This window comes from Anas platyrhynchos, chromosome 2 (genome assembly GCF_047663525.1).
Source record: "Anas platyrhynchos isolate ZD024472 breed Pekin duck chromosome 2, IASCAAS_PekinDuck_T2T, whole genome shotgun sequence".
NCBI classification, from domain to species: Eukaryota; Metazoa; Chordata; class Aves; order Anseriformes; family Anatidae; genus Anas; species Anas platyrhynchos.
This window is the reverse complement of record NC_092588.1, coordinates 1,323,795-1,344,901: the sequence shown is the minus strand read 5'-3', so window position 1 is coordinate 1,344,901 and position 21,107 is coordinate 1,323,795. Positions and strand designations below refer to the sequence as shown.

Here is a 21,107-nt window from a genome sequence, read left to right as displayed (position 1 = left end):
TGCAGCTCTCCAAAAAAATAAAAGCGCGTTGACTTCTCCTGGAGGTGCGTCGGAGCGAGCACCCGAGAGCAGCTCCTGCTGAGCAACACGGAGAAATAATTACGTGTAATTTATTTGCCTCTGGCTTCTCCTGGATGTCTTTGAGATGGGTGGGATTGGGAATGGAGAGAGCAGGATCCAAGGGAAGTTGCCTCTGCTTGTCCCAGCCCCGTGCACTTGGGGAAACCACACCTTGTGCTACGAAACGCGTTTGGTTTTCAGGACAACCTTTATCAAACCCCAAATGGCCAAGATAAAATCCCAAGATTTTGCTGCTGGTGGATATCCAAACTTCTTGGGGAGGAAAGGAAAGGAAAGGAAAGGAAAGGAAAGGAAAGGAAAGGAAAGGAAAGGAAAGGAAAGGAAAGGAAAGGAAAGGAAAGGAAAGGAAAGGAAAGGAAAGGAAAGGAAAGGAAAGGAAAGGAAAGGAAAGGAAAGGAAAGGAAAGGAAAGGAAAGGAAAGGAAAGGAAAGGAAAGGAAAGGAAAGGAAAGGAAAGGAAAGGAAAGGAAAGGAAAGGAAAGGAAAGGAAAGGAAAGGAAAGGAAAGGAAAGGAAAGGAAAGGAAAGGAAAGGAAAGGAAAGGAAAGGAAAGGAAAGGAAAGGAAAGGAAAGGAAAGGAAAGGAAAGGAAAGGAAAGGAAAGGAAAGGAAAGGAAAGGAAAGGAAAGGAAAGGAAAGGAAAGGAAAGGAAAGGAAAGGAAAGGAAAGGAAAGGAAAGGAAAGGAAAGGAAAGGAAAGGAAAGGAAAGGAAAGGAAAGGAAAGGAAAGGAAAGGAAAGGACTCGAGCCAACGAGGCTCCTGTTCCAGCCTGGTCCTTCCACATCGCTCCAGGCCAAGGAACAGAAAGAAAAGAAGAAAACAAAACTAAAATACACAAGCTTATCCTCTGCTGACGAGCCTTTTCTACTGAGCAGGCACTTTCCCTGACAAATGTTTTATTACCTTGTTCTTTACTTATTTATAACGCTGGAGGGTGAAGTTTGTCCCTCCAGAGGAGCTGCAAAGTTTTCTGAAGGAAATATCTGAGCTTTCCCACCAGCGCCAGACAATATTTGCAGACGGGTTACTTTTCTTTTCAACGCAGGCATCATTATTTTCAAAGAAAACTGTTCAAAGTGGGTCAGCGCTGAAGTTGCCCGGAACTAGGATCTCCGAACACGACATCAGCCCATCTGCTCCCCAAAAAAATGGTCTCAAAGCGGGTTTGTCTCTCCGTAAATGAGCGAGTTGGGGTCTCCTTCTCCTGGTCAGTGCTCGTGGGACAGTTCCTGGTGGAGCCCACCACATAGCACCGGGCACGTTGTCCCCCAAAGGGTAACAGGGATATTTCCCATTGATATCTTGGGTTGCGTGCTCAAGGATTTTGGCTTTCTCTGGCTGGCAAGAAGACCGTTGCTTCCGTGAAGCAAGTGGATTTGCAAGGGGAGCATCTCCAACAGCCAGGAGCATCCTCCTGCCGTCATCTTCATCCTCCAGCTCCAACCGAAATGCACCGGGTTGACATCCTACCTTCTCCTCTAGTAGTTTCCCCAACCCTACAGAACCCTCAAGCCCACGAGGCCTGTGGATATCTCCTACCTGGACACCCCACCTGGGCAAAGCGGGCACAATTTTGGCCCCACAAGCCACGGAAGATGCCAAGAGCAGCATCTCGTCCAAGGAAGGCACCGTGGAAGGGCTGAAGACGTTTCCAGGACCTGCGAACGCCGCCGTCACTCCTCCATCCCGATTCCTCCGTGTCGAGCAGCTCGGCCCCCTCCTGGCCACGGAGAAGATGTCCCTGCACGAATTCCAGGCGATGGCCGACCGCCACGTCAATAAGGAGAAAATGAAATTGAAGGCGAGCAGATCAGAGCCCTCCCGCGCCGCGCTCCTGCAAAGCGCGGCGAGATAAGGGGGAGGAGTGAAAAGGAGGATCAATAAATCTTCACCTCATTCACAATGATCTGGAGCTCTTATTAAGTAAATTAATTTAAGTTAATTTAACTCGATCATGACTCCCGATCACAGTGATTTAGTGAGGGGGAAATTGCATTAGGAAAGGCCACCCTCACTAGATAGAAGAACGGAAGAAAATTAGATCCACTTAGCAATGTGAATTAATATGGAAATAGCAGGTGTAAATTTAACCTTATCAAGAGAGCGAAAATTATCTTCATAAATTTGGAGAAATAGCCCCCAAGCCGCTTATAAATCTATTTAAAACAAAAATATTACAAAAAGTGGAGTAAAATTAATTTAAAATATACTCCCGTCTATCGCCTCCAGAAAAGTCAGCGGCGGGGCCACGTTTAAGGCGAGTCAGAGGTAAGGGGAGAAAGCAGCTCGTCCCCAGGGGATCCGCAGTGACTCTCCCCATCACTTGGACACATCCATCTTCTCCTTCTCCTGATAATTTGGGGCTTGTTGGCAAGTTGGCACTACCCGAGATGCTCCAGCAAAGTTTTTCTGGCTACGTAGCCAAAAAGAAGAGGGAAATCTCCAAGAGGTGGTTCACGAGATGGACAGAAACCCAGTTTGCTACGTGAAATCTATAAAGTATTAAATCAGAAAAGGTCACCGGCCATGTAAGACCCCTGCCCATCATTTTTGGAGCCCCAAAAACCTGCGTTTCACAGCAGGAATTGCCCCGTAGCCTCGGCTTGAAACGAGCTCAGGAGCAGCGCTCGAGCACGGTGCCACCAGCCCTTTAACGCCGAGCTCCTGGCTTCAGGCCAGAAGGGCATTAAAAGGAAAAAAAAAAAAAAAAAAAAAGTTGGCTGCTCGATCCGACACACACCGAAACGTGAAACGGGAGAGGTGACAAAGCCTGGACTGCAAAACAACCCCTAGGAAATCTGCACGGTCCCCATGGGGACGACACACGGGCATGCCCCATGCTTCCTCCCCGTCCTGGTTTGACAAAATAATTTTTTGACAATAGCACAGCAAAGTGGCTGGAAAAGGAGCTCTCATCCCCTTGCTACTTGTCCGAAGGGATGCTACGAGCACCAGGGAAGAGAAAAACACTCAAAAGTAGAGGAGAAGCATTTGCCATGTGCTTCCCCCCGCCAGGCGGGATGATGAATCGCACGCGCCGAAGGTACTTGGGAGACGGAGCGGGAGATTTATGGCTTCTGGAAAATATAATTGTTTTTAATTTGCTGATGGCGTTTTATCAAGATTTGTCTGAAACAGCCGTAAGATCCAAAGCACGTTATTTAATGAAGTCGAAGATTAATACGGATAAAATTATCCTCCAAGTCGGAGCTCGCGGATGATCGGTTCCCTCCTCTGCGAAGCGACGGCCTCGCAGTTTTGGGCCAGACCCCAAAACTCCTGCTCCCAGCCCCCTCCCCTCCTACTGCCCCTAACCTAATTATCTCACCCTCATTAAACACATCCACAATGCTATGAGGTTCACCTCGTAATGGGGCAGAAGAGGAGATCCGATACGATGTCAAGGCGACACTCCGCGTGCCGCTGGGTTTTGGAGTCAGGCTCATGAATTAGAGGGTAAAAGTTTGGGTGATGCCACAACACAACACCACGATACTCTACAGGAAGCCCCCCAAGCTGCAAAACTTCATCTTTCACTGGCTGTGAGTGATTGCAGAACTTAATCAGCACGTCCCAGACACAAATTCCCCTCCCAGAAATAAAACGAGGCGACGCCAGGGTGGGACGAGCCCAGCCTGGCTCACGTTTTCTCTCTCTTTGCACCAAATTTCCCCTTATCAGACTTAAATAAAGAAGCAAGATTTGCTCAAAGTGGCGAAAAAACCCAGCCACTTCCCAGGCAAACTGAGGAAAATGGGAAAGGGCAAGACTGCAGGAGGAAACAGGAGAAAACAAATCCTCACCTGCACACAAAGCAGCCGGGAGCCGCAATTACCAGCAGCAAACTCGGAGCCTCTGAGATTACCGCTGCAGTTTTTCCCGGAATAAAATTCACAGAACAAAAGCCGTGCTTTAAATAATAATAAATAATAATGTTTTTAAGGAGTTTCTATTTAGCCCGAAGAAGAAACACAAGAATTACGTTATTTGATGGTCTGGCTTGTCTATCACCGCCTGACAGCGGCGAGCAAGCGAGGAATTTATCTGTCGGTAACAAGCACACGTCTGCGAGCTCGATTCAACACAAATACAAGATGAGGGAGCAGGAAAACGAGGACGTGGTTTGGCTGGGGAAAGGACAACGCAAGGATTTACCCCCAGGGACCGGAAAATGGAGGTGGCACGTAGAAGCAGGGCGGTAATTGTACCAAAAGAGGCAAAGTAAATGTTCTTGGAGGGGAGTAAGAGGAGATATCTCGATCCCAGGACTGCCAAAAAGGGACTGGATGTGTAGATGGAAGTAGAAGGTAAAGAAAAAGGAGGAGGAGGTGGTGCAGGTAAGACTGAATGCAGAAAATTTGGGTAAAAGCTGTTAGTCCCAACCGAATCCATGTTTTCCATAGGAGAAGAAGCGCTTTGACCAGGAGCTTCCAAACTACAAGCTTTTGAATGACCAAGAAAAAATATCAAATTTAATTCTAGATTTTTTTTTAAATGGTTTGAAAATAAACACATCTTTTTTTTTTTTTAATTCCCCTCTTTTCCTGGAAGTTTGCCTCGCCATCCTCAAGTTTTTCAAAACCCACCTTCCCTTCTGATAGGAACATTTGTTAAACCCGATGCCGACTCCACGTAGAGCAAGGGGAAAAATCGGGCAAAGTCAGGCTTTAAAAACAATCCCCGCAATCTTTTGAGTCTCCACAGCAGCCAGCACTCACCAGGAAAGCGGTCAGCCCTTGGAACACGGCGTGAAGACGAAGGAAAGCACTTTTGGAGGAAACCACCCTGATGTCAACCCTTGCAGGGTGCGCCAACGGAAGGGGACAGCCCAACGCGTCCTCCAGTTCCTTGGGTCTACCCAAGGCGTGAATAACGGCACGGGCAGAGCAGAGCAGGCTCTTTTTCCCCAAAATATTGCCCCTGACAAGAGCAAACCAGCATTTAAGGAGGAGGAGAAAGAGAACCGTCTCTCTCAGGAGCAGCCACAATCAACCACGCCTCATTAGCAGGACGTGTCTCTCTCCAAACACGCAGTAAGTCTACTTAGGTCTGATATTGAGAGCTGTGTGCATTTCCTCGGCATCCTCACGGCTTATTTAACCACAATGAATTCAAAGAGGGAACGGATCTGAAGGAGCAGGCTGCGGGAAGCCGTTTGCCACCAGCCCGGCTCAGGCTAACGTGATTACTAACACGATTTTCCACTTTAAGTCAATAAACGCCGCGTGGAAGCGGCTAAACAAATAGAGAAATTAAGGGATTCGTGCAAATAATGCGCAGCAGTAACGGCACGGAGCGGTCGTGGCTCTCGGGTCCTGCATCCGAGGGGTGGCAGGGTTACCTTGATGTCCCCAAACGCCTGGTCTTCCAGCTGGGGCCAGGGCTGCTGAAGGAGGAGGAGGGGAAGCCCACGTTCTTCTTCACTATCCTGTAGCGCGTCTTGATCACCTTGTTGGCTGGGGGGCTCCTCGCGAAGAGCAAGCTGGCACCTAGGGGAAAGCAGAAGGAAAAGGGGATGAAATTCAGACGTTCCCATACAAAACCTCGATCCCTGATGTCTCCATTCGGAGATTTCTGCCCTGAACCCCCAATTTGAGAACATTTTGTGGGATGATCTACGCGCCGGTTCATCCCGCTGAACGTTTCGCACCATTACCAGTTGTGTGTTTGGTTTTCTCCGCGTTGACGGCCCGCAATTTTTTTATTTTATTTTTTTTTTTTTTTTGCAGCTTTAAGGAAGGCGTCTAATTGCCTGGTTTTATAACATCCAGCCATAACTGCCCGGCTAATTAAAGCTGACACTACACGCCGAGACTTCAGTCTGCTGGTTTTAGAACTGATTTAAAGGGCTGGCGGTTTTTCTCGGAGATGCTCTCGTTAAAATTATTCAAGGGAAAAGCAGAAGCGTTATTTTCCTTGAAAACCTTGTACCCATCATCACGTATCCCTTGGAGAAGAGGGAGGCTTCCCGGATAACCCGGTCCTCGCCGGGATGTTGAGATGAAGAACCAAAAAAAGAAAGGAAAAGGCATTTTGAGGTGGCTCTTGGCCCCCGGAGCAACCTGCAGCTCCCAAGTTTAACACACAGACATATATATATATATAAAATATATTTTATATTTATCATTCTATCTTATATTGACAAAACACGGGGAATTTTCAAACCATGGCCAAGTGCTTTCACATCCACAGCCCCAAACGCTCTATGTTAAAAACCCCAAAATGCCAAGAAGTCAGCGGCGGTGCCTTAAGGAGCTTCTGGTGGCTTGGGTTAAAAATTAAACGAGATGTATTCGATAAAGACTCCCCAGGATTAGGAAAGGAGGATGACAAATTCCCTTTTTTATTTGTTTTTGTCCTAAAAGATCTTCATTTCCCAGGTATTTAGCCATCCTTCATTGAGCAAGCCTCTAAATGTATGGGATTTGGGAGATGCTCACAAACAAACATATATCAAATATCTAAAAAAAAAGGTAAAAAGCTCACGCAGGAGCAACCAGAGGAACTGCAAAAGCCCACAGCTTTAAGGGGGAAGGAAAACAAGAGAAAAGGACAAAATCAAAGTGGCTTTCCACCACTGTTTCTACACCCTGGGACTTTTTCCGACAAAATTCTTCGGGGCAACGATTGTGCCATGAGTCTTGACAGCCCTTTGCAAGGTTTGAGCACTGATTGTAACTGGGATTGTGTAAAACAACAGCAAAGTTGGACAAATTTGCTTCTGAGAATTGGTTTTGGGATAAGGGAAGGGAAGGGAAGGGAAGGGAAGGGAAGGGAAGGGAAGGGAAGGGAAGGGAAGGGAAGGGAAGGGAAGGGAAGGGAAGGGAAGGGAAGGGAAGGGAAGGGAAGGGAAGGGAAGGGAAGGGAAGGGAAGGGAAGGGAAGGGAAGGGAAGGGAAGGGAAGGGAAGGGAAGGGAAGGGAAGGGAAGGGAAGGGAAGGGAAGGGAAGGGAAGGGAAGGGAAGGGAAGGGAAGGGAAGGGAAGGGAAGGGAAGGGAAGGGAAGGGAAGGGGAGCCACAACCCCGCAGCCTCCCCAGACAGCACCAGCATCTCCTCGCCTCCTCCACCCCAACCTTACAAAATTACGAAGCTGGGAACATGTTGATTGCATTATTAACTTGTTTTTTTGCCCCTGCTTGGCCCCCGGTTGCCACCAATCAGCCCAGAACCCAACCAAGCCCCCGCTGCCATCTCCCCCTCGCCCGACGCTCGCGGGAGATACGGGGAGGTCTCAAATCGTCGGGGCTCGCAAGCGGCCCCGATGCCGGCACGCAGAAGGGCTGGCACCTGCTCTCAACTCGATTCCCCGGCAGTAATTGGATGTTGTATTCATGCCGGAGCTGCTCTTCGGAAGCCGCCTGCCCAGCATTAAGCACCTCGTGAAAGCGGCTCTCCGAAGAGCTGGGTTTTCTATTATTACTTTGCAAGCCGAGGGGTTTTGTGTAGATAATCATGTTATTTAGATAGGATGTTGGTTTAATTCCCTTCATTACAGGCTCCCAGGGTTGTAATTTTTTTTCTCCGCATGATGTATTCCCCGTGGCACATTTCACTCAAATCAAACACTTCAGGCTTTTATTACAAACAATACCCCGGCGTCCCCCGTTATCAGCCCGGCACACGCGCGCACGCTCCTCGCGGAGATCCAGAGGTCACTTCTAATGACTAATCGATCTCATTAGCTTTCCTAATTAAAAACTTTACTACCGCAGTGGAAGACAAACTACAAAAAAAAAAAAAAAAAAGAAAAAAAAAATCTGCTTGCATCATATTTGAATGGGATATGAGCACCATTTATCAGGCCCGCGCCGCGCTGCTGAGCTTGGGGCTTTGCTCGGAGCCGCGCTTCCCCCGGGCACCGCTGGCTGGGGGCTCCGAAAAAACCTGGCCCGGGGACCCCAAGGCCTCAAACCGACCTTCAGATGGGAAAGCCAGGTCCAAAAAGCCTCCCTGAGGTGTGCCAGCACCAATCGTGCCTCTGAGCTGATGTGGTCCAGGATCACATCCCCTATAGAGGGCACGCACCCTATAGGAAAGGGGCCAAATGCCACAGGGTGATGTAGGGCGTTATTTCAGCTCGGATTTTGTCCCCGAGAGGTTCCAGGAGCTGACACCACTTCAGAGAGGGGATGTTTGAGGCAGGGAGAGCAAAACAGCTCCTGGGATGCCTGCGGAGACAACACGAGGTCCTGCTGCCTTCTGGTGGCCTTAAATCGTGCACACCCGGCTGTGCCCCGAGCTCTCACGGCCCCAAGCACCCCAAAGTGCCTCTTAGTGCTATTCTGTGCCTCCCCCAAACCCAGGAAGTTTATAAAAGTGATGGTTTAAGCTTTTTTTTCTCGTTTTTTTTATTCCTCCCTCAATGCAAAACTAAGATCGCTCGCACGTAAGTTTCAACAAAAACGTGAAAGATTTTGTAGAAACATAAAAAAATATGGAAAATCTGTTTTTGTAGAAACATAAATATATATTTTCTTCAATGGCAAGAAAAATTAGGGGGAGAAATACTGACTTGCTGTTAATTACAACAAATCTCCTGTTCCTAGGGCTGCCATCAAACTGTAATCCTCCACTTCTGCCAAAAAAGATGAGTGAGAAGAAGAGGAAGGTATTGGGTAAATTTGCCTGCTTCTTCAAAAAAACAGGTCTTTTTGTGAGCTTTCTGCCCCTTTTCCTGCTGTGGCTTTAAACCAAATAATGGGAACTGCATCCTTTTGGGGGATATTTCACAAAAGGGGAAAATCTGCCCAATTTCTCCCTTGCTTCTCCCCTCTACATCGTGGGTGACCTCAGCACCAAGCTGAGCCCAGAGGTGCTGCCACTCAGAAAGTACAGCATCAGCAGAGCAAACCCTGCACTGCTGGGAAAAAAAGAGTTAAAAGAGCAAGGACACGTTTCCAGGAGCACAGATTCCTAAATTTAAGGGGTTATTGTGGCTTTAGGAAAAGGATTTGGGACGGGGAAAGCTTCCCACATGGGCAAGGGACCTGCCCTGGGAGCACGGAGCGCGTCATAGCAATTACGCTGAGCAATTTGCCAGCAAAAGGAAGGGTACCAGCAGCTAAAAGCTCCGAGTGCCTAAAAGACAGGGTGACTCTAAGGTCTGATGACCTTTTTTAAGGTCTGATGACCTTAAAAAAACAAAACAAATCAAAAAAAAACAACTCTGAGGGGCTCCGGGAGAGGCTGGGGACCTCCCCAACTCATCCTTCAAGAGCGACGCGAAGTGGGTCCGCACAAAACGGCCTTCCCAGAAGGGACAGATCTACACGGGTTCGTGTGCCCGGGGTTTTAGCACAGTCCTCCACGCCTCTCTCCCTGGCTCAAATCGTTCTGGTGCTTCGCAGGACGCCGGCAACACCTGCCCGACGCCTGCCCCGACGCCTTTTGTTGCGCTTCCCAACTTGGCCGGGTCCCGCGCGTTGACAAAAGGCTCTGGGATTACCGTAAATGCTGTTACGAATCGAGTGTGAAAGCAGACACCAGTATTAGGGGGTGATTATCACCGAGAGCCTTCAATATGTTCCCGCAGAATGGCACAGCAAGAGGTTAATTATATTGCCGCCGCAATCGGCTTCCGAAAGGGCCGTCCTTCGGTGGTTTAAGAGGGGAATTGAATTTTCACACCCGTTCAGCGCGCAGCTCTTCCGAGGGAGGCGGCTGTTTATGCCGGAATGGAAACGATGGTTTCTGATCACCAACTGCTGCTGAATAGGAAATAAATCCCGTTGAGCAAAAAGGGCTTTACCTGCGACCCCAACGAGGCTGCCGCGTTGGCGGCGGCGCCGCTCGCGGAGGACGAGAGAAGCACGGGGGGCTTCGCAGCTGCAACGTTTCAGTGGGCTCCAAGAGCACGGAGATTTCTTTTTTCCCGGCAGCTGCTTTCAGCTGGGCCCATGTGGGGTATGAATACCGAATCTGCTTCCCAAATTCTTTGTATCAAATGGGCTGGAGGCAAGGATGAAGCCAACGGAAGCCATCGGGCACGACAACATCAGGCATGGGTACGGTGGCACTTGGTAGAGAGCAACGCCGAGGAAATTTTAGGGTTAATATTTGAGCAGGGAAGGTTTTAACACTCACAACTGCTATTAAAAGAGTTGCGTGTTTCTATGTCTGCACCCGAATTTCCAGGTTAGAAGCAAAAAGAACCGAATTTTGTTTCCTGGAGATACGGCGTGGCAGCAAGGGGAAAGCATCACCCACCTGCGAGGGGAAAATGAAGTTGTCAAAAGCTCACCGAGCTCAAGAGTGCCTTGGGGAAATGATTTCATGTGACATTTCTGGAAAAGAACCATTTCCACATGGAAACACCACTGGATGTGGTTAAAGGACAACTTATTACGAGTTACATCTCCACTTGCCTTACACCCAGCAAGGACCCAAAGCCTCGCTCCTGTGTTCTCATCACACATTTGCAAACAAAGCAACCAAATCTTACCAAACACAAAAAAAAAAAAAGCTTATTTTCAGATTAGGACAACTTTTTTCTCCCCGTTCATCAAGCTGGCTGCTTCTCCTCCTCAAGCTATGGCTGTAATGATGCCCACCAGCTTCAAGATATTAATTACTAAGTGCTAACAACCTGGAGAATAATCCCATTTTCCCAGCTACAGGGCACTGATTGAGCAATAATACTTCCCAAAAACAGCTTCAGGTAGGTGATTTTCATCTAGGGATTTTTTTGGGCAAGAGATGGCTCAGGACACAGTGCACGGGGACAACAGGAACAGAGTAAAACCTCTGCACAATACGAAGTGGAATTACATTCAATTGTAGTTTTTTTTTCCAGATGTCAGTTTCTCTAGTGTCTTCTCCATGAATTTTGACACAAAATGTCAAAATTTTGTGTCAAAACTTTTCCCTGGCACAAAAAAAAAAAAAAAGTAAGGGAAAGGGGATCGCCGTGCAGTCCTGGAAGCTGGGAATCCTGCCTCCGCGGTGGAAAAACCCCCAAGGGTGACGCAAGCGTCCAGGCTGGATTTTCCATCACACAACTGCAGCCAGCTGGGTTGAGGGCCGGCCTTGGCAAAGCGGGGCTCGAGTTGGCAAATCTGAAGATTGACGAGCAAGGCAGGGCTGGAGCAAAGCTGTCCCCAGCGAAAACGCCCCGCTCACCCCTCGGAGCACTTCTTCCCGAACTAAATTTGTGCCCAGGGAGCGCATCGGGACGGAAACCCGCGCCGGGGAAGTTGGTAAGGCGGCGATTTAGTTCATCCATCTCTCAGATCTACCCATCCGTCTTGCTGATTGATGCACCCGTCTGGAGAATCCACCTGAGCTCCTCCGCAGCCTCCTCTGCCATCTGTCTGGGGGCTGTCCGACGAGAAAGTCTTGCTCCCAATTCCTCCCAACGCCAAAACCGACGCTTCAACACCCTTGGCATTTCGGTGACTTTTCCTGAAACACCCCCAGAGCACTCCCATGCTCATTTTAAAGAATTAGGGGGAAAAATGGAAACTTTTATAAATGTGTAGCCACGTGCCGGTGTTTCCTCTTTCCCATTTGTGTCCCCACCTGGACGCGGGTTGAAGCTTCCCTTCCCCGTTTCCAGCCCAGGCTGTGATGCTGCCTACAAAGGAGGTTTATTGGATCTGTTTTTTTTAGGGGATTTTGCTCTTCCCACCTTCCAGCTTCAGATTAAAGGTGCTTGGGGTCAGCCTCTCCATTCAGGAAAGGAGCTGTGAGCGCAAGGTGCCACACAGGGCACCGCTGAAAGGCACCGAGCAAGTCCTCAGCGCTGCTTTGGGAGCTGCTGCAATCCCTGCCCTGCCCAAAACAGCATGAAAATGAGACAAAAGAGACATTTTACACCTCAGAAACATCAAAAATCCTCAGGACTTGGAGTACAGCTCCCCTGAACCGCACTGCTGCGGGTTTTTCTTTTCCAACATAGTAAATGCAGCATTTGAATCTCGCACATCGCGCTGAAGATTCATGATGTGTGTCTGCCGGCCCTGGAAAGCCTAACGCTGATTTAACACGTGGAGATCTTTCCTGGTGCTTGGTGGTCACACCATGACCACCAGCAGGTTGTATGGCACAGCCCATGCTACCATCCCCCAGGATCTCACATCCCTCGCAGCGACGGATTTCTAACGCTCTGCAGACCTGCACAGATGAGTTATCTCCTCTTGTAACGCAAGCAGCCCTTCAAATATTTCTGTCTCGCGTCAAGCAGGGCCACTTAAGTGGCTTCGGCAGCAAGACAAACTTCTCCCCGAGCAACACTCGCCACCTACTTGTCTTCTTATTTGACCCAGAGGTCCCTGCAGTGGATGGTGCTTGCAGGCAGATGGGGACCTCGCGGTATCTGCCTAGGTTAATTCATGCACCCTGCATCCCAAAGGAAAGGAAAGCATTTTAAAGCTATTTCCAGTCGCTAGAATCAGAAGCAGACAGCTCATGGATTGGTCTGTAATGCAAAATCAGGATGACCTCTTCCAGCTGAGCCCTAGTGGGGCAGGAGAGGGGACAGCAAGCCACCAGGGCAGCTCCTCCATGCAAAGAGAAGGGTAAGGAGCACACGCCAAAGCCTCTGTTGAAGTACAGATGGAATAAAATCCCTTTCTAGAGCCTGCACACGCTCCCGGACCTGCCGATGGTCTTCTGCAACAGCTCCTGGCCTCTCTGAGATGTTTGGTGGATTTCAAATGAATTTGGGCTGCAGTCAAGATTTGCAGACGCTGGGTTAGTGATGGCTACGCCGCTGTCAGACACACCAGTGAGTCAAAAAAAAACATATAGCCCTGGGCTGACAACTTATGTGGTCCCAAGGGACTGCCAAAAGCCACCCTCGTTGCCCACCGAAGGTCCAGCTTGAGGTCATGGTTGGCACGCTTTGGAGAGCCACCAGCACCAGGTGATTCGGGAAGCCCAGGGGAGTAACCCACGGGGAGCGGCTTGGACTCAGCTCTACGGGATTCAGTTTTAATTATCAAACCCTGGCGAGAACCTGTGTTTCTCCTCTCCTGTCCCAAAATACAGAGGGAGATGGGACAGGAGGGGGACAGGAGGACATCTCCCCCACCATCGACCTTGTGAAGCCGTGCTCGCAGCCCCTGGTGGCTGGGCACAACCTGGGGGTCCACACACCAATTTCTGGCTCTGCTGCATCCCTGTCTGAACATCATGGGAGCTAACGAGCCCACTAACAAGGGGGAAAGGCTGCTTTATCCTCGTTTCCACCGGGATCACCAAGGGGTGGCCATGCTTAGGCCCCACTAGGCCGTGCCTTTCCCTGTGGCAGCCCCCGAACGGCGCCGGGCCTTGTTCAAACACAACCCTTACATTATTCTAACAAAAGATTTTTATTTTTTTTTCCTCCCCACACCTTCCGTCGGTGAATGATTATGGATGTGTTGCCAGGAGCCGGCTCCATTTCTCTAAATGAGAGCGGGCTGGCAGCCGAGGCGGGCGGGAGGCTGATAAATGCCCTCCTCCCCCCCCCCACGGCCGGCCTCGCGGCGGGAGCTGCCAGGGGTCCTCCTCTTAACAAGCTGCAGATGGAAGATGACTGGAATAACAAAGTGTGAATTTTGATGAGCCTAATAAATCACTCCACTTTTCCCGCTCTTGATCGTTTCCAGCGCCTCACGCGGCAGCCGAAGGCCGGCTACCATCAAATGGCTCCGCGGATCCCGCGCTGGCGCGGGGAGGCCGCTCCGCCACAAAAAGCCCTCATCAGGCTGAAAACCCGTCAGCATTCGGGCTTTAGGACTGGCTCCGTGCCTCTTTGGTTGAATTTAATGAGATTTGAATCCCTCGGGGTGTCCCCCACCCTCAGAGGCCCTTCTCGAAGTGAAGGTCGACCTCCTTCCCCCGGCTTTTATCTCTCCTAAGTCGCCGCTTAAAAAGACCCTGACCCGACTCCAGAAACGTGGGGAAAGTCCCTAAGAGTGGAGGGAAACTTAGCAGGCAGTAGGTTCGTTAAGCTCCTTTTAAACCCCCTTCTTCAACATATAAATAAAGCAGGCAACGAATGGGCCCCAAACAAGAAACTAAAGGTTTCCGATTCAAGTCGCTACCCCAGAGCACATGCACAAGCATCTGCCAAGGAAAATATCTGCCAAAAGGCCCCAAAACAGTGTCTAAACACCAGAGAACACCATGTCGATCTCAAGAAAATTAAGACTTTGCTCTTCCTACTGAAGAATTATTCTCAAAGCCACCAGGACAAAGACCAGAAGAGGAAAATGGGACCAAAGTCGGAGTGTGACTGCATGAGGCATCAAAACGCTCTGCAACACCCCAAAACCAGACCAGAAACCCAGCCTGCAGCTCTGGGGAGCTCTGAAAATGGAAAAAGACAAGTCTGTAAAATGGGTACAGTCCTCCCAGGCCACCCGCGCCTCGCTGATGGCAAACCCTCCTAAGGACAGGCACGGCCTCGATACCCCAAAGCATCCCAATGCCCTCAAAGCATCCCAATGACCCCGAAATATCCTGATCCCAAAACATGCAGGTTCACCTCCCCGAAGCAAGGAGGGCAAGCAGGCAGGGAAACCTGTTGTTTTCGTCATCCTCCTCCCGCCCCGTTCCTCGATCCCCCCGCTACGTCTCCCTGCGCACCGCTTTTCATTTGCTTTTCCAGCACGGCACTGAATCAGGGAGGGAATTCATCTTTGACAAACATTTACCGATTATCAAATCACAACTGCAGCCACAGACAGGGGCAATAAGTCACTTTAAGCAGCCGTCCGTACTGCAGTCTGAGGAGTTTGGGCAGCTCGGCGATGACAAATAACTCCTGTCAAAGCCGCATGTTCCCTCGCGCTCCGAATCCGTGTTCTCTGTTGTTCCACGCTACCTGGTGTTTAATGACAACACTGTCAGACTAAGACGAAGCCTCGGCGCTGCGGACTGTCAAAGCCCTATTAGAGGAAAGATTGAGACCCTACTCTTCTTAAACTCACTCAAGCAACACAACCTGCTAGTTTTTATAATTATTGTACGAGAGCCATTGATCGCGCGCTGACACCTAACCTATCTGTATGAAATGGGAGTAGTTTGCTGGGTGACAGTTGCTATAGATTATTGCGGGTGGGTTTTTTTTCCCCCCTTTTATCCATTGCTCTACAAAGCCTAAAATGGATGGGAAGGAAGAAGGGAAAAAGCGTGCGCCTTCGCTTAGACGCCTTCTCTATCCCCGCTCTTTACCTTCAAGAAGTTTGCCACTTGTCTCTTCCCCGTTGGGAAAACCAACCCAGCTCGTCGGATCCGCACATCTCACGGTGTGAACAACACGCAGACCACCCCAAAAAGCATTTCACACCAGGACAGTGCTTCAGGAGAGCACTGGAAATACTCGTGTAGGGATTTGGGAATTACGGAGCAACAGTGGGCAAAGCCAGCACGGCTCAGGATGGATGCAGGGGAAATCCCAGCTTAAAACCTACCAGCCTCAGGAGACAGATGTGCCATGCAGACACGAGGACGAGCCCCAGGCTTTGCTGGAGAGGACTTTCACCAGGCTTCATCTGATCTACACCATACTTCAAAGCTTCCTTTGGGCACGAAGTTTTCCCTGTCTAATAGTACGGCTGCGATCCTGGTCCTGGCAAGGGCTGGGAGGTTGAATTTTGCTGCAAATGCTTTTTAACCTTGCCTGTTTGCATTTAAATCAGCTTCCACTGGTTCATTTTGTTCCACTCCTGGAAAAGGACTGGACTAAATTTGGGGTTGGCACCAAGGAAAATCTTCTCCCCACCCAGAAACTTGGTTCAGGCTGAATTCCCAGCAGTATAAAGGGAGGAAACTGGAGTCTGGGGGCGCTGGGAAGCTGCTCCTGAGCCAGGAAAAGAGGCACAATGGGAAAATCAGAGCCAAGGAGGCATTCAACCACACCAAGGGAAACTTGGGCTGGAGAGAGGACGCACCTTCTAGCAGGACCATGGGCAGCAGCACCTTCCCCGTGGACAGATGCTTCTCCCAGTCCATTACACGCAAGCAATGGTTTTGTTTCTCAGGAGCTCCATCCTCCAAACCACAGTTGGGGCCATTTTACCATCAGTTATTTTGGAATCTGTACACACATGGCTTAGCACTAAGTGCACAGCCCAGCACCAAACACATACTGGAAACTCTTGAGGGTCTGGACGGGTGAGGAGGAAGAAAATTGCTTTTGCTTTACAGAAATGTCCTCATTTGTTTAGAGCAGCTACTGGATCCAGTAAGTTGCTCTAAATAAATATTTGCAGTGCCTAAGCTATGCGCAAGCATCAGTGCACGTGGTTTATTTGCTTGTATTGCCCATTTGGGTGATACAGTTGGGTGAGTTTGGCACACATCCACGTCTTCCCCTCCCCAAAGCGTACAGCTTCATTTATGCTAAAGGAGAAGAAACCCACCAGCACTCCAAAAAGAGGCACCGAGAGGCACCCAAGCCCTACCTCACCTTCCCAGTCCATCTTCACCAGGTCCTAAATGGGATCCAAAGATCCCAACCCACTGAACCAGCGGTGAAACCTTCTCATGGGTCTTTATCCAAAGAAACGGTCCTCTTTGGGAGGGGAGGAGTGTGAGAGAGATTAAACCACGGGAATATTTCACCCAGATGTCTGTCTGGTTGAAATCCACGTGGGTCTTGCGGTCACCTAAACGTATTGTGTGGAAAACATAACAGATGGTCATGAGAAAGCCATTCCCGTTGGCTAAATGGATGGCAAGAAGATCAGAGATGAACATCACAGCCCCTCGGATTCCATCCGCGTTCATTTTGACACCACTACAGCCACAATTATTAGTACAAAGGCACAGAAATGACCCCAGGCTGTCCATTTAGGAAAGGGGGCAAAAGAAAGCTTGGGTGTCGGTCGCCTTCTACCTTCTGAAGACAGCGATGAAGCTGACCGTAAGTTGGCTGAGCGATGAAGTTGGCTGGTCCTAAATAATTTACCCAGCCCACCGGAGGCTGTTAATGAAGAGGGGCCCAAAACTGCCAAAATGGAAAAGAAAACTTCCCATTTCTGGTTGAAAACAAGCACTGTTTTTCATCAGCACGTCAACAACCCTACCGTTGCCCTCCCATCGAGTGCTTTACATCCAGGTTCAGTCCCTGGAGACCAGCGCAGCCTTTCTGTCCTCTCCTCCAGCACACGTCGAAAAAAACGGCGTCTTGTTCCACGACAAAAAACGTAGGGTAGCGCCCAGCTTCTGCCTGCGATAAACACCTCATTTTCTAAACCCTGAGTGACAGGAGCAGAACGCTTCCCTTGCATCGTCCTCGCCATCACCCGGCGATGTCAGAGCAGGAAAAGGAAAGGCGAAGAAGAAATCTCACTTCTCCTGCCTCCGAGTTTGACAAGTCGTCCTAGACAGGGGCGGTAATATTTGATAAATTTTCATTTTCCTTCCAAGGCTGTCAGGTAATCTTTTTATTGACAGCACTCCGGGGGTTTTCTGTAGTCTCAGGGAAAAGGGCTCGCGCTCCTGCTTGTTATTAAACCAAGCATGTTATTTCGGATGGAGAAACAGCTCCGAGCCACCTCCACCTCCAAACAAGTCCTCTGGGTGCGAGTGCACCCAAGGCTGGTTCACAACACGGCACCCTTGGAAACCCCCCGGCAGAAATCCAGAGCCGAAACCACCTCTAACACCGGGTCTGCTTTCGCACCGGAGCAATCGTGCTTCCCCTTCTCTCTTCGAGGGGATAATTTTACAGCTAACGGGCCTCGAATGCCAAGAGACGTTTTTGTGGCTTAAGCCTGACCACGTCGCTTCTAATTATACCCGCTGGAGTCACAGCGGGGTGGTGGTTCCCAAACCACCACGCGAGGTCACTGCTTCAAGATCCTGGCTACGCAAAGAGCTGCACCAAGCCTTGTCCTCGAGGACAACGCCATCCCATAGAGGGTTGGCATCCTGACCCCAAAGAGGCACAACCCCACGTCATGATGACCAAGGGAAGATGAACCCGGGATGAAGAGCAGCCTCCTCTCCTCCTTTGAGCCTTTTCTTCGAGGCTTAGGGAAGATGCCCAAGGAGGGCAGGAGCACAGGCATCTACGGACAGCATCACTGATTTCAGAAGGAAAAATATTCATAGAAAACCAGATTTGCAAAGGGAAATGATGTCTCAGAAACAGTGTCCTCTTTTCCCTCACCGCACCATCAGTGCTTCCCTGCAGAGCAAGTTGAGAAATGTGGGTCCATTTTATAGGGAGAGGACAAATAGTTTCTCTCAGTGTTGGTTAAATCAATAAAAGAAGTTCATTTAAGTTAGAGGAGCCTTCCCTTAAAGCCCTTTTTCCCTGATATTTCATTACCGCACTCGGAGAAAGGTCACCCGCAGAGAAGCCCGAGGTGTCGACTTCCCAGTGCCACGAGCATTCGATCCCGGAAAAGAAATTAAAGCAGGGCCAGAAACACCAGAAAAAAAGTTGCAAGAACCATAAATAAAATTGTCAAGGCTCCATTTCATCATCAAGCACTGGTTTTATACCGACTGTTGTGAGAAGCTGAGCCCTGCCTACATCCCACCAGCCTGAGGACATGGCCATGACCAACCTGCACCAAGCCACGGGATTTTGGGTGTCCGCACCCTGTCTCGGGTGAGAAAATCCAATTCAGCCTCTGCTTTGGAGCATGCTCATTTTCTGTTGTTTGTTCTGCTTGTTTCATTTAAAGAAAAGCAGGTTTGGGAACAAAAGGCTCGAAGAATAAGGTAGGGAGGAACCCCTCCAACCATGAAACCTTTCTGCTCCCCAGCACGGGTTCAGCTGAAGCCTTGCTGGATTTCTGTTCATTTTGAGACTTCTGGCTGTTTTTTTTCCTCATTTTTAAGTCCAAAAGGAGACATTTGGTGACGAGCCATCACTGAAGAGAGCTGCGGTTTCCAAGGAGAGTCAGGGGAGCCAAACCCCGGAGAGGTCCTTCTGAAAACCCCACCCTCCACCTTTTAACACCCTGCTGGTGCAAAAAGTCAGAAGAGGAACTTGGCCGCGAAGGCGAATTCTGTCCAACACCCGACACCGTGGCAGGAGTGACGCTCGCCGCATTCCCAGCCTGGCCTCCTCCTGTTACCGAGCCCTTCCAGCACAAACAACTGCCCTAGTTCACGGCGCTGGTATTTCGGGTCTCCTGCTCTGCAGATCTTTTGGTGAAAGCCTGCTCCGTTTTTTTTCCATACCTCCTGGTCCTTCAGGACGTGCAGCCTCATCCTCGCCGTGTCCTGCAAGCTCGTGCCGCGTGGTCTCAGCCCTCAGGGGCTGGAGGACCTCTTGCAAACCATGTGGGTGTTGAAGGATGCTCTAAGCTCCTAAAATCCACGTTCTCACCTTATTCCACCTCTCAAGTGAGCTTTCAGCTCCTCGTTACCTCACCTGCCACCTCCAAAAGATGGAGAGATGACACAGCGAGGACTCGGGTGTTCCCCTCTGGCAGTTCTCTCCTTACTCCCAGCGTCAGCTTTAGGTTGGGGTTACCCCGGGAAAAGCCAAAACACCTTCCTGCCATCCTGTTCCTTCCGTTCCTGCTGTACAAAGCACGGTTTGGTGTGGTTTTATTATCACTTTTTAAAAAAAAAGTACAATTTGTGATCGCACTAAAAGCTCGCCTTGCAATAGCTCGCGGTAGTTCCACCAGTGCTCCTCCAGTTCACCTCGCACGTGGCAGCAGCTTAATTAACGTCTGCACAGCCTCCCGAAGCCAATTAGTGCTGAGTATTATTAGTTAATAAAAGACCCCATTACTTAGGTTCCTCCTTATCTGCACGATCCTCGCCGGGCTGAGTTTTGAACTCATCACGTGCAGTCTGCTTTAGACACAGCGCCAGCCCCGTGAGTTCAATACCCAAATCCTCATCCCTGAGCTCCTGCCTGCCCAAAAATCATTCTGCAAGGGGCCGTCACCAACTCAAGTCAACCCCAAGGTGCTCCTCATTGCACAACAACGATCTCGGAGGGGTCTCAGGGCTTTTGTAGCCTCTCCAACAATGCCAAGACGCGAGGAGAGCACACGCAAGAGGCCACCACCAACAAATCACCCTAACTAGTAATGTCCTAGCCCATGAAATAGCTGAAATTCAACAAGAATCCCTCCAACTAGCAACATCCTAGCCCACAAAATAGCTGAAATTCAACAAGAATCCCTCCATAGCAATGTCCTAGTCCACAAAATAGTTGAGTCGCAACAAGAATCACTGCACACATCACTTTGGGCTTTTCTGCTCGTTTTCTGTGCCGCTCCACCACTCGACGGCTTCACGTTCAAAGGTCAGAAATCCCCTCGCAGGAATACCCCGAGAATAGCAGGGCTATAAAAAGAAAGGCGAGCTCACAGCGAATCCCACGTGCAAACCATAAAACCCTCATCCGCCGCGGGGATTCTGCGCCGAAGGCGTGCGAGGTGCTGAGCTCGGAGCCCGGGTTTTCACGTTGGCTCGGGCACAGGACCAGGCTCCACGATCCAAGCCCATCCGACAAACCTTGTGCTGCTTTGGGAGGGTTTGAGCTCGAGGAATGAAAGCTTTCAGGGGAGGTTCAGGAGTTCCACGCAGCTCGGTAGAGGTTTGATGAAGCGTCCTCATAATTTCCTTTACAACATCATGATTTGAGCCGTGTTTTTGGAGAGCCAAACGTTACCCTTCTAAGTCCCCTGTGCAGAAAAATCAAGCCGAGTATCATAAGCAGCTAAAATAACCAGAAAATTCAGAAGGAGGGCGTAAGATAAAGAAATCCTGCTCTCCCCATGCCCCCCCCGAGCTCTTTGGGGCGCAGGCACAGCGGCACGAGACGTGGTGCCAAATGTCCCGCACCCCACGAGCTCCTCCAGCATGTCCCAAACCAGCTGCAGCTCTCCTTAATTAGTCTCCACGGGCATTAATGAATCCATTAATGAACCCCACGATATGAGGACCCCGCTTTGGGCAGCGCCAGGGGAAGATGTGCCCAATGTAGGGCCGAAGGCACGGCCCCAAACACGCCGTGGCCCCCGGCAGGAGCTCGCCGCATTCGCTCCAGGGCCCTTTTAACCCCAGCTGCTGCCTCCCAGCTTCTCCTCCCAGGCAAATGGGGCTCGAGGGTCTGAGCA

General features: G+C 50.0%; 1 protein-coding gene across 7 annotated transcripts in view; it reads right to left on the bottom strand.

The window, feature by feature from the left end:
* The window catches only part of ZC3H3 (zinc finger CCCH-type containing 3), a 115,571-nt gene that overhangs the window by 65,659 nt on the left and 28,805 nt on the right, over positions 1–21,107 (bottom strand). For all 7 annotated transcript variants that reach the window (XM_072034249.1, XM_072034252.1, XM_072034253.1 and 4 more), the window contains one exon: positions 5,420–5,567. In XM_072034249.1, coding sequence (XP_071890350.1) covers positions 5,420–5,567 — 148 coding nt within the window. The remainder of the gene's footprint in view (positions 1–5,419; positions 5,568–21,107) is intronic.